At 37.3% G+C, this 26854-nt stretch overlaps 1 protein-coding gene across 1 annotated transcript in view; it reads right to left on the bottom strand.

The window, feature by feature from the left end:
- Nucleotides 1-506: 506 nt before the first annotated feature.
- Nucleotides 507-26854, bottom strand: part of TGFBI (transforming growth factor beta induced) — a 49949-nt gene continuing 23601 nt past the window's right edge. Inside the window, exons 5-17 of the mRNA XM_032211222.1 lie at nt 25891-26055; nt 24540-24686; nt 24251-24392; nt 21520-21732; nt 19524-19661; nt 18179-18315; nt 17370-17506; nt 15418-15548; nt 12129-12253; nt 10658-10760; nt 7717-7796; nt 6532-6556; nt 507-3460 (exon numbers count right to left, since the gene is read on the bottom strand). Of these exons, the coding sequence (XP_032067113.1) occupies nt 3420-3460; nt 6532-6556; nt 7717-7796; nt 10658-10760; nt 12129-12253; nt 15418-15548; nt 17370-17506; nt 18179-18315; nt 19524-19661; nt 21520-21732; nt 24251-24392; nt 24540-24686; nt 25891-26055 (1584 nt within the window). The 3' untranslated portion in view covers nt 507-3419. The remainder of the gene's footprint in view (nt 3461-6531; nt 6557-7716; nt 7797-10657; nt 10761-12128; nt 12254-15417; nt 15549-17369; nt 17507-18178; nt 18316-19523; nt 19662-21519; nt 21733-24250; nt 24393-24539; nt 24687-25890; nt 26056-26854) is intronic.

Genomic DNA, 26854 nt, shown 5'->3' with positions numbered 1-26854 from the left:
GTTTCTGCTTCTTGGATTGCATAGAAGAAATTATAGTCTCTAGTTCACTTATTTTTTTTTGTGGAAGAAAGTTCAAGTAATTAAACCATGTAGAAGTAGCTGTAGAGTTCAAAATTTACCTTTATCTGTAGTGAAAGAAATTTTGCTATACGTTTTAGCTTAAGCTGACTGGTGTTAAACCTTCAGGTGAGGAGAAAGGTGTTTGAGTGTTTCCCAGGTGATGGAGAAGGAATTGGTACCTGGCCCAAATTACATGTCAAGATGAAGGATTCACTTTTATATATACATAGTGCTGGTTCATTTTCAATCAAGGAAAAGCAGTTGGATATCACCGGATATTGTATGAGATTGTAATAATAAAGAAATGAGTCATCCTTCTACATTAGGTAAGGAAATTGTTCTCCTGAGAAATGAGCCATTCCTCTCTTATCAATGGAGTTAGGAGAAAGTAATGTCAACCTGCACCTGGGGCTGGTTGGACAAGGCTCAAGAGGACAGCATTCACATTTAGCAAGATAATAATTTTATTATCTTAAAAAGTTTTTTTAAAAAGCAACAACAACTATTTCCGGCCAAGTATAAGAGATACTGAAATTTGGGCCAAGAGATCTAAAAATAAAAATGTGGCCACTGGTATTTATTTTGAGAAAGTATATCCCTCGTGGTGACTATTTTTCACTCCAATTCATCTTATAAAGTTGTTGGTGTAATATAAAGGGGAAACCTTGAGCTCCTTGTGATATATTTGTGATACTAATGAAATTATATGACAAACCAGTAATTTTATTACATGTTATATTTCCAAAGTTTCCCCCCAAAAGTATGGAAGGTATAATTCTCTAGATTTCTTTGAATTCTAATCACTATCAACCTCAAAGAGGCTAGCCAGTTATTAGAGATATAGGAACTTGGGAGCTAAACAATAACTGTGGAATCTACAGATGTTTCCTCCTTATTCTAAATATATCAATACACCAAAATGAAGAGTGTGAAGTCTATATGTGGAGTTTCTTCCCCTCACCAACCTATCACTTTCCTAGTTTTCACATGTAAATTCACTTGTTTGAATTTGAACATTCATAAGTACGAATTCAATTTCTTTTACTTAGGTCAAGGTTTCCTGGTGATTTAGGGAAGAAAGTAAAGGCTGTAGCTTCATTATTATAAAGACAATGGTGTTGTTACATATGTCTAAAATAAAAATCTTTATGTCCTCAAACTCCAAAACATGCTGGAATCATCTGTAATAATTATGAACCAACCACATCCACATCGCCAAGAAAATTACATGGCTGTGTTCAAAGGTCAAGTTTGTCTTGAAAGAAATTTTACCTTATCTATTTAAGTTCAAACTCAAATTTTATTACAGATTGATTGTTGACTCCAAGGTTTTTAATGAGGGAGAACTCCATGGCTTTTTTAAAAAAAATGTGAGGGTGTATTTTCACATGTGGAAAGAACAAAGGGTATTAAAGTTAGAACCATATGTGTAAATCAAAGCTAATCAGCAGCACTGATCAAATTGTGGCTTGCATCATGCAAAGTTCCTAATTGTAACAGGAGAGAATATGTAGCTGAGAGTTGAACTGTGGAATCATTGGTGATCTCTGAGATTGGTTGTTTTGCTTGCACTGATTATGTTTTTTGGTTGTCTGCAGGCAAACAACGAAGCTCAGAGAGCACTAAAAATTCCCTGATATCAACAATGGATATTTTATTTTTTTTAAAAAAGTTAAAATGCAGAATTGCATGGAACATTTTCAAAGCACCAGGAAGAAATTAAAAACCACATATTCTTGCTAAAGAACTTGCTTATGGTTATCATACAGTATAAGATTATAGACCATCTTTCAGAATGCTTATGTCGAAATATGCAACACCTTGTGCCTGCCAAAGTGGCTTTGGATAACAGCCCCTCACATGACATCACAAAAGCATTTTGAATTCTAATCTTTTTAAAAGGGTTGTTGTTTTTTAAATCAGATCTGGAGATGGCACACTATGAGAGAGAGAGCAGAAAGAAACCCAGATTTGGATTGTCACTGACAGAGCCACATTCAATTGACAAAATTCAATTTTACTTTGCATAAAATATGTCTATACAAATGTAATTCCAAGTTATTGCAACTGAGAAGAAAAGGGTATGATTATCATCATGAAGTTTCAGGCTTCCTTTTCATAACATAACTAGGGCTGAAAATTCAAATGATCCCTTGGAACGGCACAAAGAGGGTCATTGAGATCCTCTACCACAGTCAATGGCAAAACTGTTATGAAATGTGTGTAAGGTATGTAAGACAAAACCCATGAGTTGTGCATCATCAGGTCATAATGCACATTTTGTCATTTTTGCCCCTCTTGCCTCCCTTCCCCTATCCAGACACCTATGAAGAAGGTCAAATTGTAGAGATGGGAAGATTGTGAGCCTCAAACCAGAAATAGAGATAGAATCTTAAACCCAAAGTTTATTCTACAGTATTTTTGTTTAAAAAGAGTGCAATTTTAAAAAGAGCATTACAATTTAAAGATTCCCAATATGTAAAGAGAAAGTAATGATTCCGCCAGTATACAGTAAATGTACATGAATGGCTCTCTGACTCTATCCAAAAATATTCCTTGACAAAACTATATAGAAGCAAAATCCTATTGTTTGAACCTTACAAAAAAAAAAGACCATTCACCCCATTGGACTTAAGAACATAAAAATAGTTTAGGCTCTTGATCTCTAGCAATTGTTTTAGAAGTGAATATGAAAGTATAGTTTTAAGGATTGCAATTTAGTCTCCAGAGAGAATATAGACAAACAAAATGGAAGCCAACCTGAGAATTATTTAGACCAAGTGCTCAATGTCTTCATTTTCTCAGCTAAAGTCCAAATAAATCGTAGAAACCACTGAAAAAAATAATTTATGGAGGAAACCTATTCACTGGAACTGAGCAAGGTTATATACATAAGATCTAAGGCACTGACACTAGTTCTATCAGAAAACACAGGGAAGCTGTTCCTTTGAAAACTAGGGCAACTTTTGTCCAGTGAAGCAAAAGGCATTGGACTAATAGTTTAATGGATGAGCTTAGTATATGATACCTGGTTTCTTTTCTTGATAGCACCTACATATACTAGGGTTTTTGCTTAAGCTCATATGACCTAAATAATTTTGGAATAGATATTTCCTAAATTATCCGCTACTATTGAGGACAAAGTAATCTTATAAAGTGATGGGTGTGTTTGGCTGTGTCTGGCTATATGGCTTTTATTTTCTTTCTTTTATTTCACTTCAAAAAGAAGATAACCTCTGTATTAAGATACATCCCACCTACATGGTGGCGTTTTGTTCCGTTTAAATTTAGGCTTTGCTTTCCACAGTAAAAATCAACTGAACCCTTGATTGTGCTTGACATGTAGATTTGCTGTCACTTTACTGTTTCATCCTGGCTAACAATCTGGAATACGCAGGAGCTGAAAAAAGAGACAGAAAAGCAGAAGCAGCTTTACAACACAAGCCACAAGTTATTTGCACAAAAATTAAAATCAGCATTCAGGTATTGTCTCTGTTCCAGGCAAATTGATACTTCTAATGCAATAAATCGAAGCTCCCATAATTCTCTAACATAGACTATGTTGTTAAGAACATGTAATGGGCTGTGAGGATAACCTTGAGGGAGACAGGAGGAATTGCCCTGAGCCTAGACAAACAAAATCTGAGTGAAAAGGAAAGCTGAGGGTAGAATAAACATCTTAGAAAGAACAACCCCTCAACTATCTGGAATTTAAAGGGCAGGGAAGGAAGTACAGTCAGATGTACAAGATTCTGTTACTATAACCTTATAATAAAGTAGTATTAGTATTTATAATGTGAGTTTCCTTGTCTGCACTATCTTGAAGAGTTAACAGGGCATATGGAAGTTGTAAGCTTGCAATAAGGTTTTTTTTTAGTTTAGCTTGTCTATTTATTCAGAAAACTATTCAGCTATAATGATATCCAATGATCAACAGAATGTTCACCGATCCACATTTTAGATCAGGTTTAGACATGGAATAGAATTAGGAAGGAATAAAATTACAGAATCAATTATACTTACTACAAGTGCAAGTGGGGGAAATATATGTTTTTTTTTTAAAAAAAATCTAAATGAGTTTAGAGCTGGTTTCCTTGATGTAGCTTTTAAACAGCTTTTTAAATAGCAAAGTCAGAACAATATACATACTGAAACTTCTTGTTAGTGCTTCTATGAAAATGTATCTGGCGAATGTTTTTTTTTTCTCTATCAAGAAAATGGTGGTAGTATTCAAACTAGGATGTTTATTTTATTTACTATTGATAGTATTTATAACCTGCCCCAATCCCAAAACTCTGGGCAATGTCTAAATTCTACAAAACAACATTGCAGGACAAGTTATCAAGTCAATAGGTGTGATAAGAGCAATGGAAGCTTCACTAAAATAATATAGCTTATGTTTGTTTATTGAAAGTTTGCTGATGCTTAGGGAGCAGAAAAGAAGTTTCCAAGAATGAGAGGCTGCTATCCTCTATGCTGCCCATGAAGGCTGGTGTCCAATCCATCTGTGTCCTTGTGGGCATGGGGAAGACATTGTGTGTGTGTTTATGTAAGAGAGTATGTCTAATGAGATTCTCAGTCATCTGGGTCATGGCTGCCCCAAAGGTGCTTTTTCAAGAGGCAATTGGACTTTAAGAAGAGCATTATATTAGCTTATCTTTTATCATTGTATTGCGTTTCCTGATTTAACAGAATTCTGAGCAGACTGAAGAATGTAAACTCTTCCAAATAATAGTTTAAGAAAGGTGTCAAGTAGCCGCAGTCTGAAATAACATAATCCATTTGGCTATTTAACAATTCTACTCTTTCATTCAGGTACATCGCTAAATCAAGTTTACTCTTAGGTTCTGGCAGACGAAAGAAACAAATTTGTTAAAAGTTTGGATAGGGAGAATCTCATCACTGAATGACAGTGAAGATTAAGACTAATGATTAAGTCATATAGATAATTAATTTATAGTTATGATATTTGGCCTCAGGCAGTTATTGTCATTCCTTTCTTTATGACTGTGGATTCAAATTCTATTGGGAATCCTTTTATTCTTTCATCAGATGCTGTCTAACTAATCAGAGAGGGATTTTGTTAACAGCAGTGAATGAAAACCTGTCAGGTTATGCAATGTGGAGCTAATTGGTGGAGGTGAGAGAGAGGAAATGATACTTGAACATAAACAAATCTATTTTTATAAATTATGACAAACAACTATTTTGAAATTTGGGTAATGCATTCTATATCTACTTTCTTGGCACACTACATTCATTTGCAGATATTCATGCCAGTGTGATATGATCATGATTGGTCTTTGCCCCAACTTTCCTTGAATATATTTACCAAGTTGTATTTGACAAAAAGAGAATTAATAGTGTATTATCTCTACAACACAAGCTAATGCTGAGATTTTACTTTTTGCTGATTGCACCAGAGGCAAAAGTCTGCATGTATTCCTGTTTGTGTAAAAATTATGCAAGACTATAAAGAAGATCCATGTTGAACCCGACTGAAGGTGAATTTAGTCCAGCTTCTGTCTTCACAATGGTCAGTTGAATAGCAATAGCACTTAGACTTATATACTGATTCACAGTGCTTTTCAGCCCTGTCTAAGCGGTTTAGAGAGTCAGCATATTGCCCCCAAGAATCTGGGTCTTCATCTTACTGACCTCAGAGGGATGGAAGGCTGAGACAACCTTGAACCAATGGGAATCGAACTGCTGACCTACTGGCAGTAGCCTGCAGTACTTCATTCTAACCACTGGACCACCACAGCTCTTTCATGCAAAATAATGCCTCTAGCAAGAACATAAATTGCATAAAATAAGCACCATCCTACTTATGTTTCCTAGCACATGAATTTGAGACCATTCAGCTCTGATAGAATTATTATTTTGCTTAGGCATCTATTCATTATCTTTCATCAGCTTACAAATTGAAATATAAAATCATCTCAATCAGTGCCCCTTCTTTCCGATATACACTGTTTATAAATACAGCCAAACTTTGGGCTACCATGTGCCAATATGTCTCAGAAATTATTGCATATCTCAATCTAAGGTTAATGAGGATTAAATGAAGGCTCTGGTGCTGTATACAGAAGGATTTGTGTTGTTGTAGAGATAGCAACTTCCTAACACAGTGTTTCTCAGTGAGTCTTCTGAGCTAAACCCCATTCCAGTCATTTCTTAGAAGATTTCCATCTGGCTGCACAATTAACGGCGATAAATATTGTTGTACAAATTATTGTAGCACAAACTGTGATTATTATTTTTTTAAAAGATAAAATCTGTGTTGAAGTATTGTGACACAGACCACATTATAGCCATAAGTTTTTGTTTTGTTTTCACTTCAAAAACATAGGGTTTTTTTTTTTTTTCATTCCTCTGGGGATTCCTGTGTTTGTACATCCAAGAAGAAAGTCCATTATCTTATTTCATATTATAAAAGTACATTTAAAGAATCCAGAATATGTCACGTACCGAGTCGAGCATCCATTAGCGAAATCTGTCAGGAACAAAAGAGAAAAATATCAGTGAAGAAATAGAGTCTTCTTCACTCAACTCTCAAACAAATTCAGACTGTTAGGAAAACTTTCAGTGACGCTCTGAGCTACACAGAGCTTCCATTAGAAAAGAATTCTTGCAGAACAACAGAGCATCCAGGGGGGATATTTTGGATTACAGGCTCCATAGCTCTTGAAAGTAAGGTTGGAATGTATTTAATTGAAATTTTAGCCTGCTACAATCCAGCAATTCTCAGAAGCATACTAACATAAAACATCCATGGCACAATTAGTCAGTATATAATAAAGCAATTATAAGGATTACAGGCTATCTCTAAAACCAGTTCCTGTAATATTCTTCAACTAACAAAGCTCTCTGAAATAATTTGGCTTCTGAAGGGCAGGAAGTGGTCCAGTCAATCTGATTACTCAAGGAAGACTTGGACACTACAAATGTTCCACTCGGCAGAAGTCCTTCCTCTCAGCCTCAGCCCCCCCCCCCCCCAATGTTGCAAGAGGGGGAGGATAGAATCTGTCTCTGATGCTGTATATAGCCCAACTCAAATCTCGGGGTTGTCACAAGGAAGACAGAAGGAAAAAGCATTATTTAGCCTGTGAAAAGTGAGATATAAATCTAGCAAAGGAGACAAACAGGCTGGATGGTTTCCTCGAAAGCTACAGTGACCTTCTGATCTATGAAGAAGCCAGTTCACTTACAAGTTTAAGACTGAGATTGTAGATAAAGACTAAAACAGATAGGCAACAGGCTATATCTTGGACATGAAAGCTGAATGGATGCCTTTGGGCCAGTCACTCTCTCCCAGCTCAGCCTACCTCACAGGGTTGTTGTGGGGGAAACAAAAGGAGGAAGGAGCATTAAGATATGTTGAAGAAAAAGGTGTAAATAAATAAATAGTCACAGTGTAATAATAAATGTTCTATATGCAGAAAAATTAAAACTGAATCTGAATTTTGCACAATTGTCCCTGATATCCTCACAATGCATATGTGTATGTAGGTGTGAGGCTGTATGTCTGGACACACAGATGAGGGAAATTGCATTTATCGGTTTTATCAAAAAAAAACAAGCCTTGATCAAATAACCATAACATCAAATGACTATTAAAAAATGGTTATATGATGATTTAAGCATTATGAATACCTTGGATAATGCAGAAGCATGCTTGAAGATTTCAAGAGAAGGATCTGCGGGTTCATCACCTCTTTCATTATGCCTAGAAGCTGAAAGGACAACATTCAAATATATTTAGTTTTTTTAAAAACCCTGTATTCTCTAATTCACAGATCAGAACTTTTATTTTATTTTATTATTGTAATGGTTGTTTTTTTTTTTTTGGAATTTCTGCAATGTGCAGTGTTGACCAATGCATATTTTTACAATAAAATTAATGGAACAGAGGCAAAAAAAAAAAATCAACAATGCTCCTGGATCAGTACCCTGCTTGGGCTAGCAAACACCAGGTTAGCAAAATTGTCCACACAGATTACATAATAGCTGCACCCTGATGTCTGCCTTTTAGCAGTATTTCTGAGTAGCCACTCAGCAAGGCCTGCCATTATAACAACTTGTTCCCAGGGTTTTAGCTGGAAGTCTTCTCCAGATGTATCCTGCTGATTTGGGACAGATAGAAAAGGCAGATAACTTTTTCCTAACCTGATGCCTATCCTTCAGAGGAAGCTACAATTCCATTAATGTCAGCCTGTTGGCTGCAGAAAGCTGTAATCCCAATATCATAGATTTTCATTAGTGAACATAAATATGATCACTCTGTTCAAGAATTTGCATTTTTTAGTCTACTTATTCAACAAATGAAAGGTTTGCAGCTTTACAGCTTGATGGAGTATCAAAAGGTGCTGGCAGTTTTGAGGGCAGGAAAAGGGATTGTCACAAAGTAGATAAGAGCAACATTAGAGTTTGAATAGCTAATAATATTTTTTACAAGTTAACCTCTGATCCTTTCGTTGCCCTTTTCTTCCATCAAACATGTATAGGACCCACAAATCAGCAGAGGTACAACAGTAACTCAGGGGTGTCAAACTCATGTCATCACTGCAACGTTACACGGAGTCCTTCGGGAGTGGGCGGCATACAAGACCAATAAAACCAAACCAAACGATGTATCAGGACTTTTTTCCTCTTCGCTAAACCAGGAGTGTGCGTGGCCAGCGTGTGACACATCCGGCCCACGGGCCAGGAGTTTGACAGCCCTGCTGTAACTAAAGCCATATTAGAATCCATATAAAATAAGCTACAAGCCAAGCAGAGAGCTTTCAAGAGAGAATTTGCTAAAGGCCATTATGAAAACAGATGCAGTGTATAAAATGTGCTTTGGGAGGGAGGAGAATCACCGATAAGCTGCATGGAATTGCTTCATAGTAAAGTGACTGATCAAGGGAAAGGTTTCTCTTTCTTTTTCTAATCAATTAATTTCTGTCTGACAAGATTGTTTGTTTCAAATGAGCCTACAGGAATTGGTACAGATCAGTGGTGGGTTGCAGGCAGTAAGCCCCAGTACGGGCGTACCGGAGCACCGGGTACCATTCCGGTACGGTGCTCTGGAGGCCCCACCCACGGAGGCATCGCGGAGGCATCGCGGAGGCGTCGTGAGGGTAAGGACACATGCACACACTGCATGCGTGTGCACATGTGCTGTGTGTGTGCTTGTGGGAGATGCCGGGCCCCGTTGCACTGTACTGGTTGCAACGGGATCCGGAACCCACCACTGGTGTAGACAATGTATATAACCAACTTGAGCAAATTACTTGCTTGCTTGTAAACTTTTGTATACACCCTGTGATCAAACAGTTTTAGAGCCCTCTTCAGCTGATGTTTTGCAGTTAATTAGGCTTAAGAAAAAGTTCCCTATGCTTGACTGTCCTTTTTGAAGAATGATGGAGGTAGCTTCTGAGCAACTTCTGTGTGAGATTCTAGACTCACAAGCTTCTTAAGTTTGAAAGCCTTGTACTAGTCTCAACCTTACCACCCAATGAGTGATAGCAGAGACCGAATGTAAGGATGTTATTGTGAATTGCAAGCCCAATTTTGGCATATTGTACTTCTGCCAGGGACAAATGCTGAATGGAAAAAGGAAATAATTTCTGAACGATATGTGAAATCACTTTTTCCTCCTAAATGTGTTCTTCTGATCCACATGAAAGAGATTCCAAGAAGCAGACATAATCTGCCCACGTTCCACCATATCCAACCTCTATAGAGACCAATACAAACAAAGTAGGCACCTCTTGATTCTGAACCTAACAACGACAGCAAGACTGTTGGTGGCGCAGTACTGGAAGAACTACTATTCAAGAATGGACATTAAAAGTAACAAACTTAGCAGAGTTGGTAAAATATCAGCATATCTCAGGGATCATTCAGATGAGAAATATAAGCTGGAATGGAGAAGATGGATTGATTATATTCAAAATAAATATGGGACTAAGAAACTCCAGATAGCTTATGACTGAATGAGCAAGGAATGATATAACTTGTTTAAAGTTAGCTTTACAAAAGGGGAGTTAAAGCACAAGTGAGGGATGATGCTAAAGTCTGTTAGTTTATTTTAGAATATGATTATTAAATGTTTATATCCTGTATTTGCTCTGGGAGGTTGGGGGGGAGGTGGGTTTGGGTGGGGGAGGGGAGGTATATATTTGTAAAAAAAAATTAAAACTTTTAATAAAAAAAGTAGACACCTCCATCCAGTACTGACCTGGAGAATACCTCTGCGCATCCACAGAAGAATATACAAATGTTGTCAAAGGAAATGATTCACCATATTTTGTGAGCCCGTCATTCCCCTTTTCCTCCCAAAGCACCAAGAATTTATTATCTTGCTCTGAGAAAAGCCAGCACACAGTTTAAAATGCATATGCTTTGTTTGCGTGCCTTTAAAAAACAACAACACACAATGCTAATGTTTCTCTGGAAGATGAGGAACACCTGCTCGTTTCCTTCTGTGCAGGAAATGAACTTCCTTTCTGCGTAGAGATTCACTGGTGTTCCATAATAATAGCGTGCCTTTAACTACTAAAGCAAATCTAAGGCAAAATATGTTCTGCTTGAACTTCAGCTGACCTACCTGGGGGTTGTAAGATACTATTGACTGCATAAATCACACCATTGGTGGCCATAATATCGGCTTCAGCAACAGGCATCTTGTTGATGTTTATTATGTGGTTTCTCTGAAGCAGAAAAAGAAGAGATAATTTTGTAAAAACGTATGAAGAACTGAGTTGACAGAAGATAAACTAACTTGCAAAAATCTAATATAGAAGTAAATATTTTAGTATTCATATGGGCAGCTTTTTAAAAAAAAAAATGTAAGATTGCTTGTGCTATTGACTGGTTTCCGATAGTTTGATCTCACAAATAAAAGCTGGCACAGGCTATCCTTCAAAGAAGTAAAGTGTCAGTTGTACGAATGTTTTCTTTGCACAGATGCTGGGTAAGGCTGTGGAAGCTTGGCCGGAAGTAGGCACTCAGTGACAGCTCTCTGGATGATTCTGGGCCAATCACAATCTACCGATAGAGGCAGAGCCTGGGGTTAAAATGAGGGGTCCTTGGTGCACTCTGAGCTTCGTTGTTTTCTAGCAGATGTTTCATTACCCAATCTTACCCATCAGTGTACTGGTGGTGTTACCTAGTTTGGGTAATGAAATGTCTGCAAGAAAACAACCACCTCAGTGAACACCAAGGAACTCCCAATCACAGTCTCTTAACACAACTTAAGAAAATGAGAGCAAAAATATCACTGTTTTTGCCTTGAGCTCTAAAGGGAAAGGGAAAGTAAAATACAGTAATAACACTTCTCAAGAAAAGTTCTGCTTTGCCACACCATTATAAACCCATGCTGAAGCCCTTGCTTAAACTGAGAAATGGAGTAATTAGTGTTTATATAATGTGCATGCACACACACACACACACACACACACACACCTTGATTGGGCTGTGGTACATGCTAGTTATAACTCATTGGTCTTTCTCTGTAAGGCAGATTCTGGTTTTCAAGCATCTGTCTTTGGCTAGTCAGATGAACTAATTAAATTTTCAAGTAACACTACCTTGATGTGCTTTCAAGCAAGTTTTTTTTAATTGTTGAACTACTTTTTCTCAAACACAGAATTTACAAAAACATTAAAAAGTGCAGAGCGGCTTAACGTCTCTGGAACTGTGTGGGAGAATCTTATTTTATTTTCATTTTCCATAACATACAAATAAAGGTTTGCCTAAACCTTAAATAATTAATACAATATAAAAAATAGTTTTCATTCCCAACCATCCAGCAGGATTTGCTTTGAGACTACATAGCAGGAAGGATGAAAACAGTGGCAGGGTAAATCAATGCTAATCTTCAATAATAAAGACAAAGTCCACTGGGAAAGAAACAACATTAGACCTCCAGTCTGCTAAATCCTAGTGGCCATTTTAAAAAAAATTAAAGGTGATATAAATTTAGTAGCTGTTCTTTGAACTGCATTAGGACAGATTGAGCTACAATTAAAACAAAAAATCTTTTTTTTAAAAAAGGGAGGGAGAGATCATAAACTTACAGAGCTGACTTCCAGTTTATCACCCTGCAGAGACTTGATTCTTACAGCAGCACCAACTGCTCCACTCACTAAAATTTCATCCCCAATGTGGTACTTCAGGATGTTGGCAAGTTCTTGTGCATTACCTAGGACAGGAAGGGAAGGCAAGAGGAGACCAATAATATTTCAGGGTTATAGCTTATTTCCCATGTTCCATGGCTATTAAGAAAGGGAAAAAAAAATCATACTGTCAGTGTTCATAAGGAGAAAAAAAAAGATCAGAAGTGTTCCCTTTACAGTAAACCAAGCAGCTGTTTCCCCATCTAGTATTTCTATCAAGATTCCCCTAGACAATCATAGCAATTCCTTCCACCTAATAAACTTTTTCACACACTGCAGCTGGAGCACTTTGTGCAACAGCAGGAGGGATACAGTGCCCCGAACAGAAACACATTTCTTCACGTTAGCTGCAAAAAGTGCAAAAAGACTTGAATTTTGGGAAACCTATAAAAGAGGCCAAATTGTGCTCTCTTTTTAGATCAAATGCTGGCTTGGTGTAACACCTTCTTTTCCATTTTGTTTTTGTCACATTGACATAACTGGCTTCTCTTTCCTCTTCCTTGCCTATTTTTAAATAAAAGAGAATGGCGGCACATATTGACACCGAGTCCTTACATCTGGTGTGTAAAATTGCTTTCTGGCAAAAGTTTCTAAATGTGGCCAAAAATAGCTGGAAGACTAAGAGCAAACACTATTCCTTTTCTGAAAAGGTAAAACTGAATCTCAAATGGAAGTTGATAAAGTGTGTGTGTGTGTGTCTGTGTGTGTGTTGTATTTGTGCTGATAAATAAATAAAAGGAGACTAGTATAGATCTATTTCAAGCTATTTAGCTCTCATCAGCTAGCCATACCCTTACTGGGATTCGAACCTGTGCTGTATTACATCTTAGGCAGGTTAGCACAGGTTCGAATCCCAGTAAGGGTATGGCTAGCTGATGAAAGCTAAATAGCTTGAAATAGATCTATACTAGTCTCCCTTTATTTATTTATCAGCACAAATACAACACAAATGTAACAAAGGCAACAGTAAAAATATTGGGTTTCTGTCTGGATGGTCTCTTGTGACGAGCCGATGGACAGAGAATGGAAGCAATTAGCTTCCTCCCATAATTGGGGCACACCAGGGGTTGTGACACTAAATATATATATTTCAGTCCCTTTGGCCCAAAAACTGGTAGACATGGAATTATATTTAGCATAAAGAGCAGAATTCATCTTTGATCTCTGGGAAAATGTTGGGCTCAGAAGTAATGATTGAATTATCTAATGTATCATTATTGAAATATCTGGGCACTGTGAATTTGAGGATAATGATAGCTTAGATTTCCTGAAGATAAAATGTTGAGATCTTTAGATACAGAAGCAATAAGAGGCAGGTATTTTACAATACCATCTACATCACTTTTACATTGCTAATATGTTTAGCTCTGATTATCAGATTAGTCAAAATCCAGTCGCCCCAACTCCACTCAAATTATCACATGGACAGTCATTCTCTGGCCCAACTTGTTTCACAGAACTTTGCTGTCCACAGCTGAGAATGAAATCTAATTGAATGTATAGGTAATTGGATCACTGCTCTTATGTAGAATTATATAGGTAATCCTCGACTTACAACTGCAATTAGCCCAAAATTTTTGTTGCTAAGTGAGACAATTGTTAAATGAATTTTGCCCCATTTTACAACCTTTCTTGACACAGTTGTTAAGTGAATTACTGCAATTGTTAAGTTAGTAAGATGGTTGTTAAGTGAGTCTGGCTTCCCCCACTGACTTTACTCATCGGAAGGTCGCAAAACGTGATGACATGACCTCAGGACACTGCAACTGTCATAAATATGAATCGGTTGCCAAGCATTTGAATTTTGATCATGTGATCATGGGGATGCTGTAATAGTAGTGAGTGTAAAAAATGACCGTAAGTTACTTTTTTCAGTGTCATTGTAACTTCAAGCAGTCACTGTTAACTTTTTGCCCTCTTACACAAGTCTTGTTTGTCTTCTGTATTTAAATCAATACAGTACAATACAATAGCAGAGTTGAAAGGGACCTTGGAGGTCTTCTAGTCCACCCCCTTGCCCAGGCAGGAAACCCTATACCGTTTAGACAAATGGCTATTCAACATCTTCTTAAAGACTTGCAGTGTTGGGGCATTCACAACTTCTGGAGGCAAGCTGTTCCACTGATTAATTATTCTAACTGTCAGGAAATTTCCCCTCAGTTCTAAGTTGCTTCTCTCCTTGATTAGTTTCCACCCATTGCTTCTTGTTCTTGTTCTCAGTTGCTTTGGAGAATAGTTTGACTCCCTCTTCTTTGTGGCAACCCCTGAGATATTGGAAATTTTTCTACCTATGATTGATCACTTTCAGAAAGAGTAAACTAAACATTTGCTTATAAAGCGTACAAACATTTTGACTGTTCCTGGGATGTTTCAGCATCACAACTCTTATAATAGCTACAAATCAATTTTACAGTATTTCTAAACAATAGAACAAATGTGCAGAGTGCTGCTCTAGGAATGTATAAAGGATCGTAAAGTTGATATCTGCTTTACTACGATGTCTCAAAACTAGTTTCAATAAATAAAATGTAAATTCATATTATTTCAAAGCCATAATTAGATTTCACCGCACAAGCTTGAATGCTTTATTATTTGCACAAAAGATGACTGAAATATTCATGTCATTTCCTAATATGGCTTTATATTGATTATTTTCAAGTGACCATTTCAGCTAATACGTATGTATGATGATGTATGTATGAGCCTACAGGTTTTTGACCATATTAATATTGCTGGAAACTATCTGGATAGTGGCTGGAATTTTGGATGACTTCACAATCAGCTGTGCACGTTTAGTCTATGCTTCACTGGGTGAATCAGTTCTATTAATGGATGTGGATCGGTTGCAGGAAAATCTTACTGCATATAGTCATGAGTAATTATAAAAATATAACTTTTCTAGGTCATTATTTTACTGGAATTAGTAAAAGTGCACTCTTTTCGTGTGAGAAAATGGAAAAATACATCAGATTTTATAAACTTAAATAAATACCAATGTAACAAAGACTAATAGAGTATCAACTTGTAAAAGCCTCTGTCTATGTTTTAGTCTAATAATATTTCTGAACACTATTTTTTCTCTAGTATATCAAAGGGAAGCTACATATTTTTGAGGCTGAAATAAAATACAATATTGGAAGTTTACTGAGTAGTATAAATATAATTGATCAGTAAGATCTTGGGAAGTTACCCATAAGTCTGTTCAGCTCCCTCTGAGGCATGGATTGAAAAGCTTCATTTGTCGGTGCAAACACTGTGAAGGATCTTGGCCTATTCAGTGTTTCAGTGAGGCCTGCAGATTGGATGGCAGCCACCAGGGTACTGTTAAAAAAACAACAACCCACAAATGAACAGAAATCCTTGGTTAAGAAGTTGCAAGTTTCCGAAGGCAGTATGAAATATCACAGCTACAATGCAGTCACTGCATTGCAGTGGCCCCAATCTCTACATGAAGTTCCTGAGCAAGTGACTTCTTCATTCATTTTATTGTCAGAGTTCACACACCTAAAATAAATTGTTGAACTAGAGCAAAGTGGTTAAAGAAAATTAGCAATGACTTTCAAGACTTCCCGGCAGATCGTTTTATTTTTTGAGAAGCCTGATCTACAGAGTCTTTTAGCTTTGCAGTTCCCAAACTGCTTTCATTAGAACAAAAGCATCTAAGTGGCCTAGCTGCCAAATTTGCTGGAGATGTCAGAGATCCAAAAATGATTCAATGAACATTCTTGGTTAACTCCAGGGAGTCTGCGTGAGGTTTCCAAAATAAAAATAAAAAAACTAATATGGCAGTTGTAGCTCCAATATCAAAGTCCTGTTTTTTAATCTATGCTGTTGTACATAATTATGGGTTTAGATCATGTGGTTGTGACCACTATCTTGACTTCTTGACCGCTTGTAAAGATGTCACTGGTTGACTTCCTGTCTAAACACTGTGAAAATATTTTTTTAAAAGTCTGAATGTAAATCTGTAAGACCACCCAACATATTTTAAAAAGCAAAGTTTAAAAAGCAAAAAAGGAACTTCTAAGAGACCCAACTTCCATGGATCTTCTCTTAGCATAGGTCTATGAATGCAACAGGGAGAAAAGGAAGGTGGAATTATTGTATGTTTCATATTTCTTTCCAACTGTAGCCCTCCCTGCGTGCTCATGCATAGACACTCACTCACACACCCACTTGCAAAAGCTAACACAAGGGTAAAAGCTTCTTTATGTTAATCAGTTTGAAGAGGTGGGGCATAGGAAGATGTAGGAACTGTACACAGCTATCCTATTCTCTTTTGCTCTCATAGGACACAGATTGTATGTAAGTTTTAACAGGTAGCAACAGGCTTGGTAAGCTTACAGTTATCTTTCTGCAAATATCCATCCTCAAACAGAGAAGGAGTACAACTTTTGGTTGTAAGTTGTGTGCCAATATTTTAACACAACAAATGCCATTTAGGACTGCATTAGGCGCATTAGAAGAGATGAAACAGATTCCTCTCAGAAACCTTGGAGTGTTACTACCAGTCAATAGAGAAAATAATGAATCAGATGAGCCAGTAATCTTACATAGTTAAAAATAACTTATGTTGCCTACTTTTTTTTTTAATACGTGACAGGAACACATGCAGGTAGTCCTCAACTTACAATCGTAATTGAGCCCAATATAGAAATATTGCTAAGTGAGACATTTGTTAAGTGAATTGTTAAGCCCCATTTTACAACCTTTCTTGCCACATTTGTTAAGCGAATCACTGCAGTTAAGTTAGTAATACGGTAGTAAATGAATCTGGCTTCCCCATTGACTTTGCTTGTCCGAAGATTGCAAAAGGGGATCACATGACCCTGGGGCTCTGCTACTGTCATAATATTAATTAGTTGCCAAGCGCCTTGAATTTTGAACATGTGACCATGGGGATGTCGCAACAGTGATAAGTGTGAAAAACGATCATAAGTCACTTTTTTGAACGATCACCAAATCGACTGTTGTAAGTCGAGGACTATCTATATTTAAAACATAAGTTATATGTTTGTACATACAGAAGCATTTGTATGTTTTAAAATATAGAAACAGCTTCTCCAAACAATCCTTACAGAAGCGAAAATGTTTTTCCGACTCTGCTGCTTGTACAATAATAGTAAGAAGGAAAACTCTTACCTGAAGCGGTCATCTGCTTTGAGCACATCCATCACAGTTCCCATAGGGGGACTTAGCATTTTGTCCATAGCAAACACGGTACCAAATCTTCCTCTCTTGTCATGAGCAGCAATGCAGGCATTTTCTATGCAGAGATTCTACAAGAGGGATTGCATAATAAAAATCTGGAATTTGTGACATTTTACTAAGTTTGGTTCCTAATCGGGACCTATTATTTATCTAAATCATATGAATAAATGAAGATAAACATCCCACTCTACTTGCACTTCATTATGGCTTTCAAAATATGCTGTGAGGAAGCCACATTTTTTAAAGGAAAAATGACGAAGGGTCCCTAAAAGTTACAGTGAAACAAAAAAAAAGGAAGTGCAGTTAAGTTTCCTCTCTTGAGAAAGAGGTTTGATATACATTTGTTCTGGTTGTATTCTGCTGATCAGTGTTACATTGTTTGAAAAAGCTTCCCAGTGAAAAGGAAAGAGAAATATAAGTAGCTCTTCTTTTCTGAATAAGGAACAGAATATGTCTTACTACAGATAAATTATTGGAGGTGGAATAGGAAGATTGATATCAAAATCCTTGCTCTGCTACAAAATCCCCAGATGAAACCAATCTTTGAGAACTGTTCAAAAGATAAACAAGGAATATCTTTATATATGTTGCCAAGAGTTATTTGGGAGAAAGTTGTAGTCTGCAGGCTGCAGACATATTAGCATGAAATATAATAGTGATCTCTCAGTTGGGTACTGTATATGTTTAAAAATGTATGACTTAAATATCAAACTAGCAGTAATTATCAAAGAGAAACATACATTGCGGTACACAAATACTCTCAGTTCTTTGCCACCCAAAGTTTCTAGCTTCTGCCCATGGAAAAGGTATTTAGAAGAAAGCTGCTCTTTGATTATATGATTTTGGAGCAAATTTCTGTTTGGTGAAGGACTGTGATCTGCAGAAAAAAAAATATAAAGCCATTGTCCATACATTCAGATCAGCGCACAGTCAATTGCTTTCATTTTAAAATACATCCAGATAGAAGCATTGGTAGGAGATGACAAATGGGGCAAATTATAAAAGCCGTGCTGCAATGCAAGCTCTGCTCTTTTACACATGCATCGAGACTTTGCACACACATATCAAAGGTCATATGTTGTGACATTGCAATAGTGCTTTCATCATTTTGACCAATCCTGTGGATGCCTCTGCATGGAAAGGTCATAGAAATAAAATCAGCATTTCCCCCATATTCCCCCTCCCTTCTCTGAGCAATGACCAACAACTGCATTTTTCAACCTGTTTACAGCAGAAATCTCACAATTTTCCATCTACTCCTCCCCACCCACTTTCACTTCCTCCTGTGTTGTTACCAGACAGATATTCTTAAAAGAAAGAAAAATCAATCTGGGTTTTGGCAGGCATGGTGATGGTGGTATGAAAACCCAAATACTGGGGACTTTCCATTGGTATGGCCTCCAGATATGTTGAATTGACATTCTCCAATCTACCACTCAATTTATTTTATTTATTGTTTACTTATAGTACTTGTATACTACCCAATTCAGCCATGAAAGCTTACAGTTTAATCTAATAGTTTAGAGACCATATCTATTCTGTCTGGAAGTGTTTGCTGTCATGTAAATTTGCATGCACTAAAACCCACTTTGATATGATATAATTATATGCTGAGGATATTTAGGATGCTCTATGCACTATTTTATCCTCTTTCCCCCAGTTTTCTGCCCCACTGCTCCAACAATTGATCAGCAATCTGTTTTACAATCATAGATCTATGCTGGATCATTTAAAAATCTTTAACAATTTAAGTTTAACATTTTGCCTCTCTTAGGTATATATGAGATCTTGTTTTAGCTAGCTAAAAATCAGCTTTAAGAAAGTGTGGGGGGGGGATTTAGAACTATTATAAATGCTGAATTCCAGCAAAAAAGAGTAGGATTGGATATGGTTTTGTAATGCAATCCTACTAATTAAAAATTATTCTTAGCAGTTAATTCAAGCAGAAGGCACATCCAACGGCACAATTCCAGGCACAGGAAGGGGGATGTGCTTTCCTCCTCTCCCTCCATTTCAGCTTGTTGATTGGACATGAGGCAGTAATGACAAACAGATCCCACTGTATAAGAGTTCAAGTATACAAACCTTTGTAGAAAGAATTGATAGGAGCCAGGACTGTCAAACGCTCATTCCCAGTAAGATGTGAACCGAGACCAACTTGTCTAAAAAGGTCAATAGATGTTGAAACATCGGATTCCTTTCCCAACTCCAGCAGAGTTTTAGCTTCAATTAAAATAACAACAACAGATGTCAAAATGGATTTCATCATTATTATACATATTAAAACAGTACCTGATGAAGGAGCAGAATGGCATTTGTTAAAACTAAAATATTAAGCGTGCTTAGTGAATTCAACAGGGCATTGGTTTTTTGTTTGTTTGTTTCTTTATTCAATTTCTATGACTTCTCCTCTCAATCAATGAGCCTGGGTATCTTATATTTCAGAAAATACTACATTACAATTAAAAATTCTAGAAAAATTTAAAGCACTAAAAATATCCCAATATATGGGAACAAGATATTTGGCCAGTTAGAAATACAAACAAGAAACACACATTCAGCAACCCAGGCATGGGAACATAGCCAGTTTTTTAGGGCCTTACAAAACTTACAAAATTAAGGTTGGGACCACTCTAATCTCCAAAGGGGAGATATTCCATAGAGCAAGAGTCACTGTGGAAAAAGCTCATTTTTTTGGTCCCTGTCAGCTGACGCTCTTTGGCTGATAATATTTGCAACATGCCCATTCTACTTGATCTTGTTGGGTGAATGGAGATTCTTGGAAAAAGGCAGTCCCTCAAGGACTCCTTTTACTCATTTGTCGTGACTAATTCCACTGGTTTCAATGAGTGTAATCTAGGCTTAATTAAATTAGGATCAAAACAGTTTCTATTTATTTATTCAAAAACAAGCATTTCTTCATTTTTTTAGTTTATTCCATGTTTTGTTTAAACAGAAAGAATTACTATTGCCATTCCCTATTTTCCCAAATGTTTAACTTCATTTTAGAAGTTGAAAATGATAATTTTTTAATGAAGTAAATCATCTTCCTAATCATATACCAGAGGTGGTATTCAGCGGGTTCTGACCAGTTCTGGAGAACCAGTAGCAGAAAGTTTGAGCAGTTCATAAAACTGGTAAATACCACCTCTGACTGGCCCCTCCCCCATCCATTTTCTGCCTCCCGAGTCCCAGCTGATTGGGAGGAAATGGGGATTTTGCAGTATCCTTCCCCTGCCACACCCACCAAGCCATGCGCACCAAGCCACACCCACATAACCAATAGTAAAAAAATTCTGAATCCCACCACTGTCATGCACAACCCTTGTCAGGGGGAAAATATCTAGTTTTAGTCTGATTGCCTCTTGCCCATTTTCATAGTTGTGTCTGCCTATTTTTCGGAGTATAAGATGCACCAAGATTTTGAAAAGGCAAATTAAAAAAAAAGTTTTGCACTCTCCAGACCACCCAAAAACGGCCCATTTTTCGCTAAAATGGGCCCGTTTGTTTTTCAAAAAAAGGGCATGAATACCCTTTAGGAGGCTTATAGAGTGCTCCTGGGGAGTGGCCCAAGAACGAGCAAAAAAGTCCCATTTTTTGTCAAAAAAAGGGAATGCATAGCCTTTAGGAGGCTTATAGAGTGCTCCTGGGGGCTGTGGGGGAATTGAGCAAAAACCAGCCTGTTTTTCTATCATTTCTGCTCTCCCCAGCTCCCAGGAACACTCTGGAAGCCTCCTGAAGGCTATGCATGGCCATTTTGGTGAAGGGGGCGGGGTTTCGGGAGGCAAAAAATGCTGTATTCAGTGTATAAGACACAGATTTTCAGCCTCTTTTCTGAGAGAAAAAGGTGCATCTTATACTCTGAAAAATACGGTAATTTGCAGTTTTTTAAAAAATAATACCAATCACTTCTCAAAAGTGTAGGGAACATACAAGAATCAGAATCTCTATGAACAAGGAAGCTTACATTATAGCATGGACTATGTGCAATTTCCATGTTCCCATTTCACACATTGATTTTAAATGGGCATAAACCATGTTGGAGGAGGAGGAGGAGGAGGAGGAGGAGGAGGTTGTTTACCAGAGTCTGGGATAAGAAGCTCATTGACCATGTGTATCACTCCATTTGTGGCCATTTCATCCTTGTCGGCAATGATCGACTTTCCATTGAGAATCAGCTGATTGCCAATACAGCTTACTTCCAACATATTACCCTCTAGGGTTTCCATGGATAAACCGGCAATAATAGCTTCAGCACACATAGCTGTTTTTAAAATGTGGTTGTTCAGTAGTGCTATAGAGGAAATAGAAGACAGTAAGTGGAATATTTTTCTAAGTAGCTTGTACATCTCTTCTAGTGATTGATAAGATATGGAGTGAAAATTAAATAGTATTTCAGAACAATGGCAAGCTGACGCGCTTAACATTTTTGTCTATAAATAGGCAAAATAGTCAAACGAAAACAAATCTTGCTAATTGCTCAGTGCAGTTTTCTCCAATCTGATGCCCTCCTGATATTTTGAGTCTACAACTCCTAGAATTATATCTGGAGGACAGGCTGAGGAAGGTGGGCTCATTGTTTTAGTTCATTGCATATAAAAAAAAAGAGTTGCTTGTAGCCTCCAGCCTGCCTGGTCATATAGGCAAATCAATTGTAAATACAATACTTAAGGACAAGGAAGGTGTTCTACTAGTCTGAACAAGGAGGAATAGGTTGTTTGTTCCAAGCCCAACCTCCTTATCACCATCATCATCCATAAATGGATTATTTGCAGAGAATAATCTGTAGCCACATGTCTAAGAGAACCCTGTTCAGTAGAGGTGAAATTCCTTTGTTGGAACAATTGTTGGAACTATTGGAACAAGAATAGTGAGGGATAGAAATAATAGTAATAATATAATTATGTAGCCAGAGACTCCAATACAGGCAGTCTCCAGATTAAGAACATCTTGATTTAGGAACATCCCATACTTACTAATGTGCTGCCTATCACTAAAAATGGCAGACAGTGTTGTCCTTCCTTGAGCCAATGAACCTCTGACGCTGCACAATGTTTTTGTAAACCCCTGTAGTTGTGCATTTGTTAATATGCTGCCTTTTTTTTAGCACTTCTTGTAAACACTGCATAGCATCAGCAGTTTGTTGGCTGAAGGAAGGGAAATGGCATATGTCATTTTTAGTAATAGGCATATAAACAACTTGATATCACAGAGGTTTTTGAGGCCCAGCTGGTGTCATCAAATACATCATTTAACATGCTGATTGCTATTATTCATCTTCCACACACACACACACCCGTAGAAAGTGTTGACCAGCTTGCCCAGTTCCCCCTGCATCTGCCTTCTTGGTAATGAGTCAATGCTGACACAGCTTTCTCATGGTTTCCTCTCTCTAGTCCTGCCTTAAAGTCAGCACAAGGGTTGAAGAAAGCTCATCGCCAAAGCAGTGACTCATGTAAACACCATATACCAAAAGAGGAAAAAGAATTCGGAAGAGCCACCACTGTAGTACGGAGATATGCAAACACTGCAAACTGTTACTCCAGTCAGGTTCCCTTCTGTTCATATATAATTTGTTGATACAACAGAGAGAGAAAGAGGCAACGCTATCAAAGTTTTTGCCTTTCTTAGCTCTAGATGGTGAGAACAGACATCATGATTAGAATTTTATTAGATTTCAAAATAGGTGGCCCAATTCTTTATTTAGAACCTCTCGTTAAAACCCAAAGGCAATTTCATTTGTCTGAATGAGTAAGTCTAGGGATTAGGTTCAGACCATTTTTAAATAGGGAATGTTGCCTTAGGTCCGTGATGGCAAAACTATGGCACGCATGGCATAAGTGGCACGCGGAGCCATATTTGCCAGCACGGCAGCCCTCAGCTCTAGCACACATGCGTATGCTGGCCAGTTGATTTTTGGCCTTACAGAGGGCCAGGGGAGGCTGTTTTCCCTCTACCCAGGCTTCAGGAAAGCCTTGGGAGGACGAAAAACAGGCCCAATGGGCAAACTGGAATTTTGTTCCTGTTTTTTGCCTTCCCAAGGCTTCAGGAAAGCCTCTGCGTGGTGGGAGGGTCACACACATATGTGCAGGTGGGCGGTCCGCACATGTGCAGGTGGGGGGCACGTGTGCATGCACAATAGCACATGCACGCACAGTTTTGGTACACCTTTAGAAAAAGATTAGCCATCACTGCCTTAGGTTATGGGTGATATGCACATGTGTGTTTTTAAATTCACATGTACTATGTTTACCCAAGTATACATTGCTTTCACAAAGTAGAAATAAAATGCAATTTCATTAGAAGTTTAAATAAGGTTTTCACCATAAAATTTTAAAAAAAACCTTTGGATTTCATAACTGAGAAAGATCAGCATCCTCCATGAATGGTACATCAGATAAACTGATCTCATACTATACCTGTCTTTATAAGTTAATATTAATGCTTGCGACATTTAAAAACTTGATTAATTCTCCCATACAAATATTTATTTCATATGAAAATAAGAACGTGATTCAAGGAAAGATTCAGTTTTGCCAAGAGAATGTTTAAATGTGATTTCTATATTTCTGAAAGGATGAATTATAATGAAAGCTAAATGGCCATCCATAACCCTCAGGATAGTGTGTTATACCTCAATAAGGTTCCTATCACTTGTAACCATCATTTACTGTCTCACTATAACTCAAGAGAATAAAGAGGATTGAATAGTAATAAATTTCAAAAATACATTTAGCTTCCATATAGACTCAAATCTCTGGTGAAAGCAATAGACTTTCTATTATTATTACGGTTAGATTATGACTATTTACCTTTCAAAGCTTCTGGGTCTCCCAGAATCCTGTTAAGCATTTCTTTAGGAATCTTCTCAAAAGCTTCATTGGTTGGCGCTAATAATGTAAATTGACCTTCATTGTCTAAAAGATTATTGAGACCAGCCGCTGCCACAGCAGCCTTTAAGTAAATGGAAAAGAAAGAAAATTGGTTATGTTACAGTAAGTCTACAGGTAATAAGGTTGCCGATTATATACATTTTCAAGAAGGTGGTCTCAGTTTCCATTGGTGCAAGGAAATGACTGAGATCATTTGAGATGAACTTACCCTAAGAGTTTCAAGACTTTCTTCAATCTCTATAAATTGCAGGATACTGTTGGAAGTTGTAGAAATGACTTTGTCTATCAGATGGACTACTCCATTGGTAGCATGATGGTCAGCCTTCAGTAATCTAGCACAGTTCACAGTCACAATCTGGAATGAGCAGGACAGGAATAAATGGAAACAAATATATTATTGGAATTAAATGCCTCGGTTGATTTGAAGGATGACACAACACAGGAGGGGTATTGTTAAGAGAGAATGCATCTAGTGATAGCTTGTGTAGATCTGACAGAATATTTTGAAGAATCCTATAGATTTTACAAATAGCTATTTTAAAATGAATAATACTGTTACGTTCCCCCCAAAGGTGGTCCCTATTTTTCTACTTGCATTTTTTATATGCTTTCAAACTGCTAGGTTGGCAGAAGCTGGGACAAGTAACGGGAGCTCACTCCATTATGCGGCGCTAGGGATTCAAACCGCCAAACTGCTGACCTTTCTGATCAACAAGCTCAGTGTCTTAGCCACTGAGCCACCACGTCCCACATAGAAATAGGCATAAAGAAAAACTCATAAAGACCAATAACTGAAAGAATGTCTTTTTACTCAAACTTTTTTTACTCAAACACAAATATCTAAACACAAGGCACTATAAAAATGGATGCATACATATTTCACTGATTTCCTTCATAGAATTTGTATTATATTCACTCTACACCAATGTAGACTAGACATCCCCCTGCTTCTCTTTCAATATAATTTAATAGTCTAATTTTAAATTATATATTATAATGAAAATATTATATGGCTGTAGGGAAATGTGAATAAAGGCAACTGTACTCAGTTTTTAAATCTTTGTATTCCTAAAAATATGCTAAGCTGCATATATTCATCATAATGGGTATGATAGCATCTCTTTAAAGTGTTTCTTCATTGTAAAAACTCCAGATAAAGACAATTTTAAAAAGCTAGTTTTCTATATTTTTTGGCTATCATATTATAGAAAGCAGTGGTGAAATTCATTTTTTTTTACTACTGGTTCTGTAGGCGTGGCTTGGTGGATGGTGCAGGGGAAGTACACTGCAAAATCCCCATTCCCACCCCACTCTGTGGCCAACCAGAGGTGGTATTTACTGGTTCTCCAAACTACTCAAAATTTCCGCTACCGGTTCTCCAGAACCGGTCAGAACCTGCTGAATTTCACCCCGATAGAATTTATATTAATATAACTGGCTATATTATTAAGCCATCCAAAGTAGGAACGAAATAATCTTATCTTCATCCAGACTGAAGTTAAGTCCAGACTAAGTTAAGTCTCTGCCCAGCTATGTTTGCAAATTTACCAGATACTTACTCCGTTTGGGTAATGATGAATCTTGATGTCAATATTCTGGTACATTGAAGGGAGAGAAAGTCCGTGTTTTAGCTCATCAGTTAGGATTCGTTTATTCACCATGTGATATCGCAGAGCATTTAGCAGCTCAATATTGACATTGCTCACCAACGAATCCAACACTTCCTAAGATCAAGAAATCATATTAAAGAGCTGGCTGTTCTGAGCATCCTATCCCAGATCTGGGTCTATGTATTTTACGTGACAATTTCTATCTGCTTTCTGCCTGGTAGGAGGTGGAGAACTGTACTAGTTTCCCTAGAGTGGAAATTGAGAGCGTTGCCAGAAAAACAGCAGCTGCTATCTCAACATTTTCCTTAACAGAATTTTTCCTTACTTCTGCTTCCTTTTCAAACCCAATGCATTAAAGTACAACTACCCTAATTCCCAGTTATCATGGCTATTAACAGAATGATCTGGAGGCACTATGTTGAGGTGGCTTACCCTTGAGAAAAGAAATTTTGCCTTTCCAAGTAGGAAACCAAGCTAATGAAAAGGTACAGTAATAACTATATATTCAGCTCAATGCAACAATATCCACAGAATTCTGTTGCTTTCGTTAGATTGATGAAAGGACTGAATAGCAGCATTATGCCACAAGCTCTTTCATTTTGAAGCAGATGTGCAACATTGCAACAGGTGTAGGAAAGGGGATACCACAACACTGCTTTAATTAGTCTGAGGTCCTTGTCTCCCTGTAAAAGATACGGGGTCAAAATAAAGAAAAGGAACTGACTTTTGGATTGCCAATCTGATAGTCATCTCCTACATTCTAACAGTCTAACTTGTTTTTTTGGCTTTAATGAGCCTAGAGTGGATATAATTTGCAGCACATTCCGCCTAATGTCATATTTTTCAAAATATGTCAAGCATATATAATATTTCTGATAAAGACAAGACAAATGTTTCCTTTTACAAGCATAAC

Source organism: Thamnophis elegans, chromosome 2 (genome assembly GCF_009769535.1).
Source record: "Thamnophis elegans isolate rThaEle1 chromosome 2, rThaEle1.pri, whole genome shotgun sequence".
Classification (NCBI taxonomy): Eukaryota; Metazoa; Chordata; class Lepidosauria; order Squamata; family Colubridae; genus Thamnophis; species Thamnophis elegans.
This window is presented reverse-complemented; position numbering and strand designations above follow the sequence as displayed.